The sequence below is a fragment of the Sander lucioperca genome, chromosome 2, assembly GCF_008315115.2.
Source record: "Sander lucioperca isolate FBNREF2018 chromosome 2, SLUC_FBN_1.2, whole genome shotgun sequence".
In the NCBI taxonomy this organism is placed as follows: domain Eukaryota; kingdom Metazoa; phylum Chordata; class Actinopteri; order Perciformes; family Percidae; genus Sander; species Sander lucioperca.
Window position 1 is genome coordinate 20,871,409 of NC_050174.1, and position 22,072 is coordinate 20,893,480.

The window sequence follows — 22,072 nt, forward strand, 5'->3', positions numbered from 1 at the left end:
ACATATTGTTGACAATTGCATATAACATGTTGTTTAACGCAAATTTCTGTCTCAAATGTGAGGAAATTGAGCTAAGTAATCAAAATATATCAGCTATAAAATTGTATCTGAATTTTTACATTTAGTGCCCCATAAGAATGCGTGTTGAATTACCCATTCTTACAAAATACAATGTTGTAGTAAACTGGAGCTCATGTACATCGTTTTCGGTGTGTGTGTGTGTGTGTATTATGTGGGGTTCAAACTATGTAATGCCTTCTCAAGCATACTAGGGGCCTTTATATTTTGGGTTACGCTGACTGTGTTCATGATGTGACTGTTTTTGTGTTTAGGTATTCAGCTTGTTACGTTGCTACATAACTCAACTGTTTCACATCTGATCTGATCACATCTTTTGTTGTTGTTGATTGCTTCATGATAACCGTGAATGGCTGTGTGTGATCTTTCTGTGACATGAGATACACTCCGATATACTTTAAACAAGTTTTTTAAGCTATTATGTGGGTGATAAGGTGCATCTGCCAATACATGCCTGGTCACACCAGAAAGGGGTACAGCAAGGTTCATTTGCACATCTTTACAAAATATGAATCACTAATTGGTGAACCGGTGAGCTAACCACTAAGATTCTGTACTGTTCTGTTCCCCCCCATGCTATGCTGTTCACGATTGTACACCATTTAATTCAATAAAAAGATGAAATAAAGTTGTCAGAGCCAACAAGCTTGCCAAGGGTCAGTTACCAAACTCCTGGTCTAGCTTGTTAGCCTAGCTCGGTCGGTAATGGGACAATAAGTTCACAGTTGTTTTTAGCTAGCTAGCTAACAATGCCAGAAATAGACACTTGGTTAAGTGAGATGCAGTAGACCTTGAGCCCTTCCAGTATTCTGTTAAAGAAAACTGACAATAAGTCTGGCCATAACTCTGCCTGAGTGGACTTTCACACGGACTTATCAGGTCTTCTACTGTGACCTGGTTGTTACATGTGATGACAGTACAGTACTTACAACCAATTTTCTATGTGACCCCCAAGATGATTCTAGATGTGGCTTTTTTCTTTCTCTAACTACTAGATGACAACTGACTTTAATATAGTGATGTGTATTGTAGGCTTTTGCCTTTTCATTACTTGTATAGTTGTGTGTGTTCTTAGAGTGGAATGAGTGTTTGTGTGACTACATTATATAAAGGATAAGAAATGTGGCCTATGCTCGCACCAAGGACAGAGAATGGATGGACACTGAGGTTTTTGTTGTAGTTAAACATAATTTGGCCAGTATAACATTCTCTAATAAAAACTAATTTGACATGAGGAAATCTGAGGCTTCTGCATCACTGCGCTTTACACAGCAACTGAGGCGTTGCATGTGTTGTTCTTATGATCACTTACAACTCATGGCTAAAAAGATTAGTCAAATAAGCGGTCATAAAAATGTGTTAGTTGAAAAAATAATAGAAATCGCTGACCTTTTTTCATTTCATGCTGTTGTATATTGAAGACCTTTGGGTTTCTGGACTGCTGATGAGCAATTTGAAGATATCTTTGTGGTCTGTTCTAAGTCCTGATGGGCGTTAAAACATGATCAATAGATCAGGTTTAGTTTATAACTTTCACTAGCCCTCGTAGCTTGGAGATTAAGTGTAACCATCAGTAATGATCTCTCCAATCATAAAATATAAACAATGATAATGTCTGCTGATGGTCATCATCAGTAATGGCACAAATCATGTAAAAACATACAAAAAGTCTCTAAAATATACACACACACACACACACACACACACACACACACACACACACACACACACACACACACACAGCTGATGTGTTCAGGTAAAATCTGCGAATTTCTGACATTCACAATTTCATCTTTCTTTTTCGCCGCATTTTCCTCCTCATTCTTGTGTCTTTTTATTCCCTCTTTTCTATCCTCCCTACACAGAAAATGATAATCCTGTTTAAATAACGGACACACTTTGAAAAAAAGAAATCCTGTTATTTATACTACATACTACAAAGCAGTTACTTTAGCAAGATAACAGGTTTCCCGATGCTAAGCGCCTGCAATGGTCAGATTTGATCTCTGTTGAAACTTTAGATTAATCGAAATAAGAACTTCCATTCATTTCACAGTGGCACATTTCCAGTGCCATTGTTTTCTTCCTTACAGTATGTTCCCTCCCTCCTCTGCCCTCCGCAGCCTCCACCTAGAAAACCCAGGTGACAGGGACCCACTGGGGGTTTTTAGAAACCGTTTCCAGGGCGACCTTGACGGTGCGGTAGGTCTCATCCAAGTCGTCGTTGACGATGCTGAGGTCAAAGTAGTGGCCGCAGTCCGCCTGGATCTTAGCGCTCTCATCGCACGTCCTCTGCAGCTCTTCATCCTGAAACGGAAAGACATGTGACTCGGTTTTGCGTGTTCTTATTGGATTGTTATTGTAATCACAGGACCGTTTCGCCGATCTATTTCCAGTTTATATTTAGTGCTTCACTGCTTCTTTAGCTTAAAATGTGTTAGTTGTCTCTACATGTGTTTGAACAACTCTAAAAATGATGTGCAGCACTATCTGTGGGGGGAGTTTGTAGAATGGTTTGGAGCAGGTGCTAAAACATTATAAAGTTTAAAAAGTTGTATAAAAACACTTTATTGAAAGTATATGAGGATGAAGAGAGATGATTGTGACGGTGGGTTATTATACTGACTGTACTGGGGCGGGTGATTATAGGGTGATGGCTTGTTCGCTGCAAAATGGAAAAATATCAGATATCACGATATTCTTGACCAAATATATCAATGTCGATATTGCGGCGATATTGGAAGGTTGAAAATTGGTGCTTTCACAAAAAAAAAAGAAAATGAAAGGAGATTTTAGATAAACAATCCTCAATAATGTGGTAAACACTTTTAAGTAAAATTATAGAGAAAAAATAAATGATTTTTCCAGCTATGTACTGACTATGTTTACATGTGTGCACAAAAATAGTCTGATGTTAAAACAAATCTGCAATTCTTCAAATATTCCCTCAAAATGTTTCACAACAGATTTTCTTAGAAAATTGGGTTAGTATGTGCTTTTCATTATCAATTTAGACAACGTAATTGTATATCACAATATCTCGATATATGATTTCATCACGATATGATTCCATTGAAAGACGATAAATTATCATATTGAATTATTGCCCAGCCCTGTTGGTAAGTGTTTAACAATCACTGTATATGTGTTATCTCGCTATGAATATTTAATATAAAATATTTAATGATACATATATGTGTACAAAATATACAGGAACTATGTAGAGTTGAATGAGGGGTGTGAAAAATAACAAGCTTCGGCTTATATTGAAGGTATTGTTTATAATCTTTATAGGTATTGTTTTTCCTTTTGGTGTGTTGCTACGCACTTATTGTGCTTTTATATTTTGATGTTACTGTTATTTTTGGTTCAAAATAAAAAGAAAGAAAGACAGACAGAAAGAACATACAAGTGTTTCTTACCGTCAGCATCTTAGGAACCACCCCTGCCTCAGCGGCCGAGTGGTTCATCGCCTTGAGCACCTCAAACTCTGGAGACTGAAGGAACACCACGTAGGGCAAGAACTCCGAGGTCCTCAGCACTTTGAGGGACTGGAATACAACAGGAACACACAAACACATTTGATTTGGAACAGTGTCTTAGAGAGTTCAAACAATTGGAGATCCCCAGCTGGTGACACTGAATGACTAACTATGTACTCTCCTACAATGTCAATTGGTGCTTTTGAGCAGGCACATGCCCCTTAACTGACTGAATTGTATCTTCATTATTTTTTTAATTTAACCTTTATTTAACCAGGTAAGCCGATTGAGAACAAATTCTCATTTGCAACGACGACCTGTCACATTCACACAGTTACACTGTACGCTACCTGCTCAGAACCAAACGGCAAACAGACACAGAGACTAGCTGGTGACCAAAGTGGAGCATTTAGCAGCTAAAGAGATAAATATTTCCCTCAGGAGCTGGTGGAAACCAAAAACAGAGCTAAAAGAGAGGAATATATGGACTAAGATTTACTATGTGAACAGAAATGCTAAATGAATAAATGGTAATGTTGCGCTGTAACTGCTGGATGTGTAAAATGTTTGTCAAGCAAATCCACCATAACAACTAGATGTGCTAATATTATGTCCATGTTGTGTTTATAGTAGGTGGTAAAAAACACACACGCCGGTGGTTGTATTTAAAAACAGTGGTGGCAGACACCCTTTTTTTTGGCCCAAAAAGACAGCATTCACATTCTTTCCAATGACGCCAATGAAGCAAAAACACAGACAACATTTTCTACAAAGCTATATGAAGTTGCAGACTATTTATCCACCCACATCACCATACTAGTGATCCAAAATTGGTAAAAGAGTTAGGGCCACGTTCTACTCACCCCCATCAATCCTCACCCCATGACATACAAACAGAAATCATAAGTGTGGACATTATGGAGTAGTAGTAGAAATACTACTGTGGTAGTGTGCGGTTGTGAGGTAACAGCAGGGGATAGGGATGTTAAGTCCTGCTTTGAATGTATTTTATTAGTGTATACGGGACATTTCCATGCTAAAGTAAAGTGTTAAGTTGCTTCTTAATGTGTTTGTGCTGGTACATATGCATACCTGAGGGTTGACGTCCAGTATGCAGATGCGTCCTGCCTCCACCACCTCATGTATGGAGTCGATCTTGATGCCATACAGGCTGCCGTCGTACTCTCCATGTTCGAGATAGCGCCCGTTCTTGATGTCGGCCTCCATCTTGCTGCGGCTGGTGAAGGCGTACATCCGACTCTCGCGATCTTCCTTTTTGGGCTTTCTGGAGGTGTCTGGACAGAAACCAATACCCAGTCATGTTATGTATGCAACCACAGGCATTTCCCCTCATCTTAAGAAGCTTTTAGTTTGTTAAAATCAATTTCTGTCAAAATCACATCTAATATGAGTATCAGCTTGTTCCTGCTCTATGACAGAGATCTACAGAGATCTTAAGGATTACAACCTTAATGTGCCTAGCAATAGACTACTTCAATATATATTCAATTTCATACATGGAATGGTGGTGCCAAACAGCAGTGGATCCCTCAGTAGAAGCTTGTTCTTCAGTCTCCGCCGCCCCACACCCTGGGCACCAATCAAAATCAGAGTTTTCCTCTTGAAAGGCGGGACCTTGGCCACCTCCTCGTAGAGCAATATCTCATGTCTGTCGAACTCTGAGACAGGAAGAAAGAGAGGAAGGTTTAAGTGACGGAAAGTAGGGTAGAGGGAAAGACCAATGTGAAAGAAGAGTAGAAGAGTTGGAAAAAAGAAGTTTCACTGTTATACAGGGAAACATTAAATAGTAGGACATAATTTACAAACAGGGCCAAACAAATAAAACCACGTTGGCTTTGTTACCTGCATTTTTGGTGGTCACATACATCATTTTCTTCTTCTTTTTCCCTCCGACACCAGTACAAAGATTCCCTGTCACATAAATGGGGCATAGCATTAGTTAACTGAAGTCAGACATTAGCGGATTATCATCATTCATGCCTCCCAATCACTGGCTCATATAGCGGGGATTTGTGCCAAACTATTTCTTGGTCAGGACAATTTGCACGGCAACCAGCGAAGAGGAAGTTACTGGACCTCTCATCTAACTTTCCCTTCAAGGGTGGGTGGTTATTATTAGCAGGATGAATTGGAAAAACATGACTCTCACATCTCTGGGGCTTTGCTGTCATCTTCTCCAGCCTACTATCAACTTGATATTCTTTCAAGTCGACAGCTTCTTTAGACATGATATTATTCTTAGACTATAAGGCGGATTTTGAAATTTCTATAAACCTTGGGTTTATTAAGGCTACATTTACACTGCATATCTTGTGCTACTTTTACGCCTCGCGTTCACACTACTACGGTGTTTCCGAGCCCCTGATATGGAGAAATTTGGAAACGCTGCTGACCCCAATTTGGTTCGAAAACTCTGAGGTTGCTTTGTAAGCTATATGGGCACAAACAGAGACCTTTGGAAATGATGATGCTACCTTTCAGTAACAGTTCCACCTCCAAGCTAATAAATCCCTGCTCTTACTTTTCGCCATTGTTGTTCTTTCTCCAAAGTATTTTCTGTATTTTCAACTCATACATCCATGATTTTCAATCACAGAGTAATGTCAGAAAAACTTTCTTTCTTTCTGTTTACACCGGCACACGCGTGCCCAGTGTATGCAAATGGTCATGTGATATGCATTGTCATGTTAATATGGACAGAGATTAGTTCTGCTACTGGAGCTAAAACTCGTGTGAACGGTGATTGTTTTTGTCTCAAAACGCTGCTTAAAAATGAAAGCGCAGTCGTGTAGATGTAGCCAAAATCTCCCCCGATCATTGGTGCTTGAACTGTAAATGACATTTATATGCAGACATTTCATTGCACCACCAGATGGCAGTGTAAGACAGCAAAAGACTGAAGATGGGAACAATAACACACAAAGTACACATTATTGATCATCACTATGTTTTTCTTTGTTCTCATTATTCTTTCTTTCCAGTTACCTGCTGGCGCCAGTTCCACGTCTCTCTTGACAAACGCTTTCCTCTTCTCCTCCAGCATCTGACTGGGTATCAGCCCCGTGCTACCACCCTCCACATGACGGCCCTGTAACACACACACACACACACACACACACACACACACACACAGTATATACATTAGTAGAGCCAACAGAACACAAAAAAGTGAAAATGTGTACACATGTTTTTTGTACTCCACCTGCCACCAGTTGACGTCATCCTGGTTGACTATCTGCAGGATGTCTCCTGTCTCAAACTTTAAGCCTGCCTCCTTACAGGGAATCAGGTTGTCGTTGGCCGGGTCGTAGTCATAGTGACACTTAAAGAACACCTGGAGAAACAGATACAGACCTATATGTCCTCAATTGTGCATTTGACAACGCATGCTATTTATTTAATTTTATTTCTGGCCATTTCATAATTCACTGTCGCCAGCAATAGGTTATGGTGCATAGTACCATGACCACGTGTGTCCACTCTGTGTGTAGTGTGTTCTGTCACCTTTCTAGGCGGTATGGCCTCATGGTAGCTGGGCAGTATCTTCAGAACTACGCTCACACTGGCTGCTTGCAGCTCCTCCTGCAGCACCCTGGCATCCCGGCCCACCTCTCGTCCATTCACCTGCCAACACATTGGATAAAAGAAAGTTGCTGAACTGACACATTAATAACCACATTTGCAGCACTTGTAATGGATGGTGACAGGTTACGAAGGAGTTCACAAATATCACAAGAGTTTGGTGAGCCAAAAACAGTAAATTAGAGGACCTAGGACAGAGCCTTGAGGTACTCCACTGTTAAAATCAGACAAGGATACGCATTTACTAATGTATTACCTTTTGACACAGCCAGGCTATTTACCCCTGTTTTCCCAAGCCATTTTCACTATTTCCATTGCTTTTGTGCTAGGCTAAGCTAACCAGCTTTTGGCCGTAGCTTCATATTTAGCGTAGGGGCATAAAAGTGTTATCAATCTCCCCATTTTCTCCCCCAAATATCTAACAATTTCTTTAAGAGACACTTTAGTTGGGGACTGGGCCAGATTAACCAGTAGGGCAACTGGTCACTTGCCCAAGGGCACAGGACATCTAAGGGGCCCTGGGCATCATCAAATATTATGTAAGATCACGTTATAAACGCAGTACTCACTTTCCTAATGATACGCAGATTTTTGCAACCCGTTCGATCAAAATATTATGTTGAATCACGTCAAAAACAGTGTCTGTAGCTTCCTGCGCAGCGAGGACGAGCTGTCACAGCGAGTCTGCTGCGGTGGGGTGGCCCTGCATCAAACGTGCAGAGCGGCGTTCACACACAGCGAGTCTGCGGCGGTGTGGGGGCCCTGCATCCCGGCAAAGACTGGAGCTGCCCCCGAGCCTCTGAAGGTTAAGTCAGTTTCCCCAGGTAAAGTTTAAACACACGTTTAATTTAAAGTTACATTTGTAATAAATGTAATGTATGCTAAAGGCGAGTCAGCATCAACAACAGCACGTCTAGTACGTTAGCCAAAAGTCAAATCGCCCCCTCGTGATTTGTAAGAGCATTCTGCCCTTTGATTAGTTTTGATTTTAGTAAAGACATAGCTTTAATACAGCATAATACAAAATATTACAAACTGGCATGTTTGAATTCATAACGTTTACAGAGGGTTGCCGTTTCGGTGGCGTTACATTACAACACACTACACAGTGCTGAGACCGATCATTTGTATTCAAATTCTGAGTAATGCACAGGAGGAAGAGAAGGAGGGAAATGAAGAAGGAGAAGGCAGTAAACTGGAGAGACCAGGCTGGTCAGAGCAGGAGAAGACCACAGAAGGAGATGCAGAAATAAGTGAAAGAGAAGAAGGAAAGGAAGAATTGACTGAGGGATGAAGAGGAGGCTGCAGATTCAGAGAGAGGGACAGAGGCAGAGAGTGATCAGGAGGAGTCTTGTTGCCCAGGGCACAGGAAATTGTTAATTTGTTGCTGTTGGGGACAGCTAAACCTCTTTCACACTGCTGACCAGGGTTGGGCTAGGGTTGTCTGATGAGTGTTAAACCCTTCTTTTGGAAATTTATACCAAGCCAGTCAACATGGGTATATCCCTGGTCATGACAATTCAGAAATCACCTAGGTCACAACCCGGGAGCAATGCATAACAGTTACATTAAGTGCTAGAAATGGGCGGGGCTTTACACGTCATATTCAGTGAACAGCTAACATCACATACTCCAGTCCAGCTGTAAACCAGCAGAACTAATGTTTTGTAGCTACTTGAATTTGTCATTGTACAGTAGGGAGAGAGAATTAAAGTTTATTTGGGGTTTGTGTTCACAGTGATTACGTTTTTAAGGACAATTAAATAACCATCAAACACTTATCAGATGATTTTGTGCAGACTGATTTCTCCTCTGCATATTTAATGCAGCAGCTCGACAAGAAAGTAGGTTACGCTAGTATCGAGTTTTGACTATTTTAATACGAGGGGATGACATTTCTCTTTGTTTGATTCTATTAAAAGTAAAGTTGGGCTTTGCTGTCACTTGCCTGTAAAACTCCGCTACCGCTCTGCAAAAGGCAGACTAGTGAACACCCGGGCACCCACTGTCAGCGGACTTTTCGGAAATCGAATTGAACCGCTCTGCTCTGCTGTTGTTGAAGCTGCCTGTGAAAATCCTAATTTTATACAGTCTATGGTGAAAACCCAGTAAATCACAGTGAGACAAAATTTATGTTGTTTTTTTCAAAGTGTGCGACGACCTGTGACACTCTTATTTACAACCAATCACATAATTCATCCTACCCCGGCTGGTGTCGACCCAGGTCGTGAGCAATTCACATTGAAATCGACCCCTGTCTACCCTGAGCTAACTCACCTCGCGAACTGGGTTGTCGAAGCCGAGTAGCTCAAGGAGGGTTAACCCATTCAAACACACAGTCGACCTGGGTATAACCCTGATTGAGCCATTGGTGTGAAAGGGGTAATAGTGTTTCTGGAGAGATCAAAACCAAGGTTTCAAAGTCATGTCAAAAAACAACTACTGGGATTTTAAGGCACCTCCATGAGTGAAAAGACTTGAAGGGGTCTGTAAAGGTCATCCCTAGTTAGTGGTCTTTCTTACCTCTTTGATTATATCTCCCACGTGCAGCAGTCCTTGCTGGTCTATCATCCCTCCATGGAGGATGCGGGCTATGATCAGCTCACCCCCTTCTACTTTAAATGTCACACCCTGAAAAATAATGAATGTAGGCTATTGTTTATATCATCAATAATAACACAATCAGCACCGACAGTACAGTAGGAAGTAAACCCACGCATGACCTACTGTTGTGTACTGTTTTACTAAAAGCACAACATTCAGTACTTTTACTGCATCTTTGAATTACTGGTTAAATGCTTTTATAACAAACATTAGGAGTGCTTGGAGCAGAAAAGTGAAAACATACATGGAATGAACTCAACTGTGTCAACTGTTTATGCTTTAAGGTTACCTACCAGGTTCTCCCCCGCCACTTTGCGTATGCCCACCATGCGGATTGCGTCCGGTGGAACGTTTTGTGTATGGCCATCCTCCTGCTCATTATCCACAAAATCACATGGGCTGGGGGGTGGGCTATCGCATGCCTGGGACGCCACTGAATCATGAGTTTCCAGTAGAGACTGACAAACCAAAAAGGAAAAAATTCAATGTAAGACATTTCCCAATATCTTACACTATTAGGGCTGGGGATGATATGGATTTGTCTCGATTCTTTCACGATACATGGGTGCCGATCCGATTTGCATTGCGATTTTCCTTCACTGCGATTCTAGAAGTATTCTGCGATTTGATAGTATTGGTAGTAACATTTTCTTTTCCTTCTTTAACAAAAACAAAAGTTGAATAACACACTTCTAGAGACCTTTCTAAAAAAATGTTTACTAAAAAGAATGCACATCACATTTTTTTTTTTTTTTTTCATTTGTAAAGAAGTACTACTAGTACAACTACATGTATTTTCTGCATTTTTCGCTTTGCTCTTGTTTGCTGGAAACGGATATGATGTAGTCAGCAGTACCTTATCAACAGGAAATATTTAAGTGAATCATTAGTGAAAAAAAATAAAAATAATCGTCGCAAAAACAATCACGATACATACAATTTGTGTATTGAGAAAAGAATCAGATCTTTAAAAAAAACTATTTTATTATCAGATTTAGCAAAACAACCGAGAATATACTGTAGTTTTACATGTATATGTGTGTGTTCTACACCTTGAAGTGAGGCTGTGTGAGTATGCGGGTGAGCTCTGCTGCAGTGTCGGAGTGGTGTGTGAAGGGGTCCAGGTCACCGAGGATCTCCTGCAGGAGCTCCACGTTGTTCTCCCTCACTGGCGACGGACGCAGCTCATTAAGGCTCTCCTCTTGCTCCTAACAAACGACACACATATGGCGCATAAGGCGCCGTGTCTAAACTCATTACAGGGAGAAACAATGGCCGGACCACGGCAAGAGGAGTAGCTAACCAGAAGTGTAGAGTCCCAATGTGCAGAACAAATTTTGGTTTAAGTTTGTAAGTTTATTTGATTAGGACAATGCACATTAACCAACATTTCTGTAAATGCGCCAGTGTTAGCCAGTCGGCTAATTTTCAACTGTATCCTCAATCCTCGTGGTCAGTAAAAGGTATACACTTATGGAATTCTTTATCCACGGAACTTAAATCCCAAACATAAATAAAAGTGTAACACAAAAGCCAAATTATGGTTAAAACAACAACAGAGATGTGAGCACTAATGGTGTCCCTTAGCGACACAACTGTTGTTTTTGTAAAAGCCTGACCAGGTTTCTGCAAATTAGCGGAGGCTAGACATCCACATCTGGTTGTGATAATGTTATAGGTATTGTCCCTGATAAATAAACAATAAAATAAAAATAAAACACATAGACTTGGATACACATAGACACAACAACATAAAAGGGATGTGTCTTTACAATGTATGTGCACAACCACATGCCGGTAAGTCTATTTAAATTAATATTGATGTAATTAAAAGTGTACGTATGTGTGTGTGTGTGTGTGTACCACACCAGAGGGCTCTCCATGATGCCTTTGAGGTAGATGAGGTCCAGGTCATTGGCCATGGTGGAGCTGGTGGTGGTGTCACTCATAGCGTCCAACACCTGGGGCACTATAACACAGACACACAGACAGACACACACACACACACACACACACACACACACACACACACACACACACACACACACACACACACACACACACACACACACACACACACACATCTCTGGTCATTATTGGTAGAATTGTGGAATTGTGAAAAGCCTTTTTATATTAGATATAGGTATCTATATCCCCTTAAAGTTTAAGTTAAAGCAACGGTGTGTAAAATGTGTATGTGATTAAAGCCTATTCTACAGTACCTTATTTATTTTTATTACTTATTTGTGGAAAACTAAAGCAATCCGGGTGTGAAGTTGTGTTGGTTTCAGCCCTTTGTTTACAACGTCCCTAGGTTGAATGTGTAGGGGTAATAGGAGGAGGGAATCAGCGTGCAAGGCTGTCTGTAACTGTCTTTTTTGAAAACAAAAAGTATTCAGAAGAGTTTAGGCCACGGGTTAAGTTGAATCTATGTATTAAATCTAATAACAGTAACTCACAGCTTTTTCACATCCTTGTACAAGATGGAGCGTATTCTGTAGCTAGATACTTTTGAGATGGCAAAAAAAGAAAGTATCCTGCTGAAATGCTGTTATTACAGTCCAAATAATATTAAGTGTTACATCTGCAGCTACTATTACATGGGTAGTTTTCAACAGAAACCCTACTTTACTTACAGTAACATTTCTTACTTTTACTTAGGTCAGAGATTCTTACAGTTGCTTTTACACTAGGGCTGCTCGATTTTGGAAAACAATCACGATCACGATTATTTTGGTCAATATTGGAATCACAATTATTTAACATGATTACTCATTGACTTCTGGAAATATGTAGCACTTATTGAACTTGAAAGAAATGAATAGTGAAAACACCTAGAACTGTGAAATTACCCTTAATAGCCGACTTTTCCCATTTCAACTTTTTTTTCCATTCAGAACACAAGACAAAATAAGAGTTCACTTGCAAAAGGTAATGTGCAACATAATCGTATTTCTCGATTAATCTGTTTTTGTGATCGTTAGGAGCCGAAATCGTAATCGCGATTCAAATTTCGAATAATTGCACAGCACTATTTTACACATTGAAGAATCCTTTTGTAAATTAGATGTGAAGGTGGTGGTGGTGGGGGGGGCATGAACAAAGAAAACATAGTCAAATGGTTTTAGGCGCTAATGAGGAGGAAGGTGTCTGGTCTCACCAGGCTCTGTCCTGGTTGAGGCCACAGGCATGGTAGAGCTTCAGTCAATCTGAGAGAGAAAGAAAGATAAAATAAAAGGAGAGAGAGAGAGAGAGAGAGAGAGAGAGAGAGAGAGAGGGAGTGTGGATAAAATTGTGAGAATAGTCAAATACTTCTGCTCTCTGTGTGTTCCCGTTGCTCAAAATCCTTTTGCTTCGGGTAAACACAACAAAGTTCGAGCTAGCGAGCTACACGCTGAAAATGGCAAGGTTTGAAGCTAATTTGGATGGTTCAACAAGGCAGGCCTGCTTGGTTCTTTCGCAGAATGATTGTAAAGATTTACAAAGAATATGTTCACGGCGTTTCCTCTCTAACTGGGACGTTTTGGGACCGGTTGGTGGGATTGCTGTGGACGAAGTACACACGGAGATACACTGGTAAGAGGAAATGAGGTTTAACCACGTATCCAGCTAATTTAAATAACTCACGTTACTGTTTACAGTTAACTTCATTTCATATTGTATGTGCCGTTTTCTTTTTCGGGGTGCAAATGTTCCATTTCCTGACTAAAACCAAGCACGAAACACAAAAACAAGTTCCTTCCTGAGACTATTTTGCAGAGCCACCGTGGCTGCGTCCAGAGTTTAGATTCGATTTGATTATATTAATTAGACTTTATTGATCCCGAATAGGGAAATTTCAATGCTACAGCAGCAAAATATCAGCCTATATAAAAAAATAATAAATAGGATAGAATACTAGAACAAATATTCAAAAACTACAGATAAAAAAGAAAATACAAAAGGAAAGAATGTACTTAGCGCCGGCCAAGACGATTGTGATTGGTTTAAAGAAATGCAAACAACCCAGAATTAGATTCCAGTGGTGGCTGCTGTGTAGGATTGTTTCAGACCCATGTGATCCAAACTAGAGCCCGACTGCATTATCATATTATTTTAGTGAGGACTCATAAATAACTACAAATAACTAATGTTAGGGAAATCTATTTGTTTTGTTACACGTTTCTGGATTTAAAAAAAAAAAAATACTGTATATCGGCCGATGTATTGGACTATCGGCTTTGTAAATCACCACATATTTGTATCAATATTGGCCTTAAAAATCCTTTATCGGTCGGGCTCTAATCCAAACTAATTCAAGTAACTCCAGAGTGTTGTTTCTGTCGTAACGTCACGTTACTATAAGCCTGAGCGTGCGGCTTCTTCATTCATTAATGCCCTTATTGGATGCCTGCTGCCTATATGAATTTATGCTGGCGAAACTGACGATTTATATGCATTAAAGAAAGTAGAAAAGACTAACTTGTTTAACTGGATGAGTCCCTTTATTCAAATTGAGGATTTCTTTTTTTTTATTGGGATGGTGACGTCATAAAATAGGACGGCAGACATTTAAAGCGTGATTCGAACACCTCAATAGAAGCTTCGAGAAAGGAGAGGGGAATGTGGGCGTAACTAATACTATACATTTCCATGACAACAGAAAACACAATGGCAAATTTGGGTAGAGAGAGGAGAACACAGAGGCACACACACCATTTAACTACATATAAAATCCCTTCTACAGCTTTAATACTATCTATCTATCTTTCTGGCAATGCTGCTGCTACAGCTCGTGGCTGCCATGGAAACCATCGGCTTTGCTTTCACACACACAGACACACACACACACACACACACACACACACACACATACAGGTTTGTGGCACTATCTTTGTGGGGACCCGTCATTGACATAATGCATTCCCTAGCCCCTTACCCTTACCTTAACCATCACAACTAAATGCCTAACCTTAACCCTTACCCTAACCATAACCTTATTCTAACCCTAATCCTACAACCAAGTCTTAACCCTCAAACAGCCCTTTAAACTTGTGGGGTCCAGCATTTTGGCCCCAGAAAGCCGTCGGGACCCCACAAGTATAGTGGACTCCCGGTTTTTGGACCCCACAAATATAGTTAAACAAGCACACACACACACACACATCTTTGTAGGGACCCGTCATTGACACAATGCGTTCCCTAGCCCCTTACCCTAACCTTAACCATCACAACTAAATACCTAACCTTTACCCTTACCCTAACCATAACCTAATTCTAACCCTAATCCTAAAACCAAGTCTTAACCCTCAAACAGCCCTTTAAAGTTGTGGGGTCCAGCATTTTGGCCCCACAAAGCTGTCTGGACCCCGCAAGTATACTGTATTCCCGGTTCTTGGACCCCACGAATATAGTTAAACAAGAACACACACACACACACACACACACACACACACACACACACACACAGCTGCGTATGCTAGAGTAGGCATTATGCAACACCTCAGGCAAGAGCAGGGGAGTGGAAGAGAAGATGAGGTAAAGAGAAAATCTTTAAAGACGTAAAAATGTAAACGTGTGAAGAGGAGAAGAGGATGGAGGGATGACTGCATGTAAATCATGTTATCTGAAAAATGGGATTTACATATATCACCCACTATTATCAATCTTTTTCACTGATTACATGCAAGTGGATGACAGCAAGTGGGGTGGTAAACACTACGAGACAGTAAATCTAGGTGAAAGTCCGATCCAGTTGTAGACAGATGCGGTTCATTTTTATTTTTTAGGATCAAGGAAACTTTTTTTTTTCTCCAGTTTTCAAAGAGATACAGAGGCAGGAGGCGGCAGCTGGACTAAAAATGAGATTCTAAGTAATGTAGTCATTACTTAGAATTCCTCATGGCGGCGGCAGAAACTACGCACTATAGCTTTAAGAGAAAACTTAATTTGTTTTATAATTAGTTAGTAGGGCTGAACGATTAATCGTTTTCTAATCGAAATTGATTTGAAAGAATGCGATTAGCTAATCGTTTGGTTGAGTGTTTGGTTTAACATTTTTTATTGCTCTATTATTATATTTACTGTTTTTTTCACAAGGTAAATGCTGGAATAATGTTACATATCACATACTGATGTTTACAGAAATGTCCTATCTTCTGTGGATCTTCCATTTATTTTGTATTACTCTATTCAACATGACGGTAGAAGGTGCAATATGTAGATGCTGCGGTTGAACTGAGGCACATCAGACATTTCAGTTTACATGAAAGTGCTGATTTTTTTTTTATTTCATTATTATAACTTTAGCTTTTGTGATAAATGTTCTGTGTTTGACTGTTCAATGTTCCACGCTTATTGAAAGAATAACACTCATTGCTGGCAGGACATATCTATGTTCTCATCCCTGCATAAGAATATAGAGTTTTATCTGTTACACAGTGGCTATTGAATCCCAATATTTGGCAGAAAAATCGCAATTAGATTTCCCCCCCAAATCGTTCAGCCCTATTAGTTAGAATATTAAAGCAGTTTGGACAATGCGCGGTTTTACAGCTGCAAAGATGCATCGATTAGTTGTCAACTGTTAAATTAATCGCCATATATTTTGATAATCGATTAATCGGTTTGAGTCATTTCTTATGAAAAACTGTTCTCTGATTCCAGCTTGTTAAATGTGAATATTTCCGACGTTTCTTCACTCCTCTGTGACAGTAAACTGAATATCTTTGAGTTGTGGACAAAACAAGACATTTTGAGGACGTCATTTTGGGCTTTGGGAAACACTGATCCACATTTTTCACCATTTTCTGACATTGTATAGACCAAACCCATCGATTAAATCGAGAAAATGACCAACTATGAAAGCAATCGTTAGTTGCAGCCCTACTCTGTTTTGGTACAAAGTGATACGGCCCGGAAAAGGAAGGATCTGCAGTAGCTTCAGATAGTTCAGACTGGAGAAGCCACGTCTGGTCCTGACCTGTTCATTCATGTTTTTCTGTGGTACACAGTGTGTGTTCTATAAAAGCCACAGTTTCTCAAGAATCATTTTACTAAGCACTATTACAACCCAGTGGGGGTTGTAACGATACATCGATCTGGATCCCTCGATCTGGATCGATGTATCGATTCAATCCTCAACGATCCAATATCATCGATACAAAGTGAAAATATCGATACATATCGTCATCTTTAAGATGCGTCTTTATTTTGAAATTCCCACTTTATTTTTTTTTCTTTTCATTAAAAAGAGAAGTTTGTTTTGAACTTAAATGTCTAGAAGAGCTTAGTAATGAAACTGTCAAATAACGTTGGTTTTTGTAAATAAATATAAATGTAACTGACTGTGTTAAATGTTCTTTTGTATCGTCTCGTATGGGTCGCAAGGCCTTGAAATGAATCCAATCAAAATGGTATCGTGGCAGACTTTGTGATATCAGTAAATATTGTATCGTTGTCCAAAGAATCAATATAATATATCGTGATAAAACGTGTGATTTATACCCCTACAACCCAGTACTAAAACTTAACAGAAAACTGTGCTGTACAGGGCGGCTTTTCCGTTCTTTATTGCGTGTCATAATTGCACATTTGATTGTGACTGTATTGCTGATTATAATAAAAAAAAATATAAATGATATACAGAACAGTAGAAGAGCAATGGATAAGAGGAACAAAAGCTTGCTCAGCTACTGTTTACCTGAACTATAAAAACAGCCAAACACGCACAAACTAGTAACTGACTACTACTGCTGTGAACTCCATCTGCTACCCTCTCCCTCGTCATCTTGCTTCTCCTCCGCCCATACCTTTTTCCCTCCTTTCTCTTTCCCTCCTTCTCATCTCTCACTGTTTTTTCCACTTGCCTGTCTCCTCTTTTTCTCATCCTCGAGATCAACAACTCCCCCGTTGCCCCATCCTCTCCCTTTCTCTTTTCCCCACGCACGCGTGCCCCCCAATGTTCCCTCCTTCCTCTCCTTCTCCCTCCATTACTCCCTTATTTATTCCCCCCTCCTCAATCACCTACCCTCCTCCCTCCGTCCCCCCACATCATCCATCTGCTCAGCTGCTCCAGTATGTAAAGAAACTAATCATGCCAGGTGCACACACACACACACACACACACACACACACACACACACACAAACAAAAGGACTTCTTGCAATGTCTCGAAAACATAACTTAACTGTGCTGTTGCCTTTCATGTCATAAAACTATTTCTTTCAAATGATTTATGTAGGCCTGAAAGTTGCCTTGATTTGAAAATGCAGTGCTACTCCCCACCATAGGCTATTTTCTGACATTTTCACCTGATAATCTGTATGCCTATATGAGTGCAGGGTGTGTGTTTGTGTCGAAATGGGCAGTAGGTGGTAAGTGCGTGGTCACGTTTTTTTTGACGCCACATAAACCCCATCAGTACGGTCTGTGTGGCTGTGTTTCAAACGCTCTTCTCTTTTTTAACCTTTATAAATGTCAGATTTTGTATTATTAGCATTACTCACAGTGTACCCCCCATCACCTTGTACACATACGCACACAATACCGCGCGCGTACACACACACACACGTTTGTTTCACTATCTTTGTGGGGACCCGTGATTGACATAATGCATTCCCTAGCCCCTTACCCTAACCTTAACCATCACAACTAAATGCCTAACCTTAACCCTTACCCTCACCCTAACCTTATTCTAACCCTAATCCTAAAACCAAGTCTCAACCCTCAAACAGCCCTTTAACCTTGTGGGGTCCAGCATTTTGTGCAGACCCCACAAGTATACTGTATTCCCCGGTTTTTGGACCCCACGAATATAGTAAAACAAGCACACACACACACACACACACACACACACACACACACACACACACACACACACTACGCAGAAGGGTCATCGAATTAGCCTCACGGGTCACATATAACAAAGCACGACACGCCGCCCCCCCCCCGCCATACACACAAACAGGCTGCCCAAAAAACAAATGCTAACACAACACATAGGCTACTAAATATTATCGGGATTGTGAGCGCTGTATTGTATTACAAACATTCACGCGCGCACTCAGACGCACCATTGTCAAGCCAGTCCAGTGTAACGTTAACGTTAGCTGCTATCTTACAATAAACGAGCCTCAGTGGCCGGAGAAAGAGAAAAAAGAAGCACAATGCGCTCATTTGCTAAACAATAACTGTAATAGATATCAATAAAGCCGCAACGTTTGTGTGAAATAAAATGCCGTTCACCTACCTTTCAACACAATGAGGATGTCTGTGATGTCTCGTGCGCTTCTTGTTGTCGTCTGGCTTCTTGTAGCCGTCAAGATAGAGGATGGTGTCAAAAGTAGCAGGGAAATGCATAATAACTTCCGACAGATTTTCAGAATAAAACGCTTCTGGCAGATCGATTTTTGCAGCATATATGAAGTTTCAATAAAAAAACTAATGTCAAACTATTGTTGTTTCCATGCCATACACGGGAATGAACGTTTATTGCATAAACTATGTAGTATGTAGTAGGTGTTTATTAATTTAAACTTAATTTTGCAGGCACCTATTTCCGGTTAAGTTCTACATATTACTGGGAATTTGACATCGATGCGATACCTTCTTTTTACCGTCACTGTGCGATACGTATTTATCAAAGATTCTCTTACCATCTGATAGTATTAGGAGTATTAAAGGGCCAGTGCGTTATTTTTCGTTTGTTGTATTATTTCTTTATTTAAAAAAAAAAAACACACCTTAAAGTAACCAAAGCTGAAACATGGCATATAACACAGAATCGCAGATTTGACTGGAGCGAATGACAGCAGAGGGCAAATCACAACCCCGTAAAGCTGAGTTTTAAAACAATAACATGACAAATTGAGATCCATTGATTAAAATCCCCTCTCTTGTCATCCAGCAGGTTAGATTAGACTATCTTTGCAAAAGCCAAAAAAGCCATTGTGTGACTGGCCTGTTCAAAAACAAACAGACCCAGACGCAGGCTCTTGGTGGGCTGTTGTCTGCCGGTGCCGGTTGGGGGTATGATGAACAGTGCCGGTTATAGTCACAATAAAGATAATGGAACTATGACTAGAAATAGTAGTTGTAGTAGTTCATGGACATGGCGTAGCAGGGCACTGTGGTGATGGTGATTTGATGGGTTATGATGTCTATTATTACAGCTCAGTAAAAACGAGGTATAATTGGAGTAATAATATCTTGGGAACAACAGGCTAATTCTAGGGTAGCCTGGTGGTAACATGAGGTTATTTTCTGTATTAGTGTAAAAATGGGGCAACATATGATGATAATAATGTGTAAATACATCTCAAGGTAATAATGGTGCAGAACTCATGTTAATAATGGGGTAATATTGGCCCTTTCTTTGAAATGATTGAGATTTTCCCCTGATATTTGGCTGAGTATTACTCTAATATAGAAAATAAATCCAAACCAAAAAAAGAATAGAAAAGAAAAAAAAAAAAAATTATATTATATGGACTATGCATGAAAAAAATAGGCCTACATTTATTTCATTTGCTGTCAACGTGCTGCCCTATAGTGATGTTACTATTTATGAACAAACTGTTTTAAAACAAAAACATGAATCCAATATATTTATTTGGAATTTCGGTGGGATAAAAAGTACTAAAAAAGAGGACGGTTCAATTTCTGAGATGGAGTGCTATCATCATGGGGCATCGGTTAGAATGCGTAAGAGGAAATAGGGATCTTTACTACGATACTGTCCATACCAATCACATATGTATTCAACCATGTTGTTCAGCTGGAGTCTCTGAGACCCCAAACAGAATTTTGGGCTCAAATTCAACAAATTCTCTAGCTGACTCCTGAAACCTGTCCATCCTTCATCTGTAACTGCTTACCCTTTACAGCAGGGGTCTTCAACGTTTTTAGGCCAAGGACCCCTAACTAAAAAAAGAGACGGAGCAGGGACCCCCTACTACATGTATTGTATAAAATTGAGTTGCATATTGATATGTGGCACAGTGAATCCTTAAGCTTAACTGTATCTGTGGATGGCTACCATGCCTATAGGCCAGTAAGCCTATCATCAATTACAATACATTAAAAACTGGTTTCGAACACAGAACCCTCTTGCTTTGAGGCGACAGTGCTAACCACTGCAACACCGTTCCGCCCTCTGAAACATGTCATCTGTTCAAAGTCATGTTTATAGGGAATTTGCATAAAACAAGAAGTATGTTTTTGAGCTGAGAGAACCCTATTTATGTTAATCATTGGAAGAAAGTTAGAACATGGTCTCAACCATGGTCTAATTGGCCATGAGGTTGGCCGTTTCTGTCTCCCACTAGTAGCAAACACTAGTGTTTCTGATTTCTCATTACCGCCAAATGTCTCTTCCTCTCTGAAGAGGCTAAACGTACTGGAACTGATCTTTCCATCGGCCTTTCCTTCTACTGGCTGTCCTGACCCTAAACCCTCACAGTTTGCTCTGGCAGAAGAGTGGCCCTTTTCATTTATGTGCCAGAAAATAACCCAGCAGATGTTCCTGTAGATGCAACCCAATGGGTCACGATGTGAAATGCAAGTTACATGCCCGTAGAGGCTGCCAGTCCTTTCAAGGGACCCTAATGTGGTGATGAATTCTTAACAAAGAGGAATGCCATTTACTTTCTGTAAAGCAACAACTCTGGATGCCTTAAAGCAATCCTGAGAAAGTTGTAACACCCACTGTTTTTGTCCTCATTTATATTCCAGAGTTTTTCTTCTCAACAAAACCCATGAAAAGGATTATATATATACTGTATATATAAACTAAAGAACATGGGACTTGCAGATCCAGACTGATAAAATGATGGCTAACCAACCAGACGTCGTGGTTCAATATCTAGAAGAAGGAACACAAGTCTTGCGCTGGTCAGGGGGTAAAACAATTCAAAGGGGGTACAATATTGAAAAAAGTTTGAGAGCCACTGCTCTACATTATAGTCTAAAAACTACTGCGTTAAAGGGTAACTCATTTTTTTCAACCTGGACCATATTCTCCTGGGTTTTTGTGTCTAAGTGACTGATGGGAACAACAATCTTTGACATTGGTCCAGTATTAAGCAAGATCGCTGCAGTCGGCAGCGGCGAAACAAGCTACAATGTAAGTTAATGGGGCAATTGTCCAGCTTGTATTTACCTTCACAAAAGTGCTTGTTTTGCCACTGACAGGCTCAGATTAATATTCTAAGTGTCTGACAACATAATGGAAAGGATTTCTAAGGAGGTCAACCTTTCTGTGAACATCCATGAAATTGCGTTCGCTAAAGCCACCAGACTCCATGTAAATAATCTGTCATTTTAGC

General features: G+C 40.2%; 1 protein-coding gene across 2 annotated transcripts; it reads right to left on the minus strand.

The window, feature by feature from the left end:
* Nucleotides 1-499: 499 nt before the first annotated feature.
* On the minus strand, nt 500-19,075 carry mpp2a (membrane protein, palmitoylated 2a (MAGUK p55 subfamily member 2)). Of its 2 annotated transcripts, XR_004896715.1 has the most exons (15): nt 18,997-19,075; nt 12,928-12,976; nt 11,636-11,736; nt 10,820-10,975; nt 10,061-10,225; nt 9,687-9,794; nt 7,086-7,205; nt 6,784-6,915; nt 6,567-6,669; nt 5,424-5,492; nt 5,078-5,239; nt 4,653-4,855; nt 3,501-3,629; nt 2,153-2,385; nt 500-2,106 (listed from the first exon to the last, which is right to left on the minus strand). XR_004896715.1 is itself a non-coding variant. In XM_031318503.2 (14 exons), the coding sequence occupies exons 2-14, from the start codon at nt 12,956-12,958 to the stop codon at nt 2,209-2,211; spliced, it is 1,656 nt and encodes a 551-aa protein (XP_031174363.1). In that variant the 5' UTR covers nt 12,959-12,976; nt 18,997-19,075; the 3' UTR covers nt 500-2,208. The 2 variants fall into 2 exon arrangements, 1 of the variants encoding a protein (XP_031174363.1); XM_031318503.2 differs by having other exon boundaries at nt 500-2,385.
* Between the last annotated feature and the right edge of the window lie 2,997 nt (nt 19,076-22,072).

Bases quoted from the DNA above. Each gene is read 5' to 3' on its own strand.
- mpp2a (XM_031318503.2), bottom strand. From the start codon at position 12,958: ATGCCTGTGGCCTCAACCAGGACAGAGCCTG. The intron at 11,737-12,927 runs GTGAGACCAGAC...TCTGTGTTATAG, and splicing joins CTCAACCAGGACAGAGCCTG to TGCCCCAGGTGTTGGACGCT. The intron at 10,226-10,819 runs GTGTAGAACACA...TTGGTTTGTCAG, and splicing joins TCACACAGCCTCACTTCAAG to TCTCTACTGGAAACTCATGA.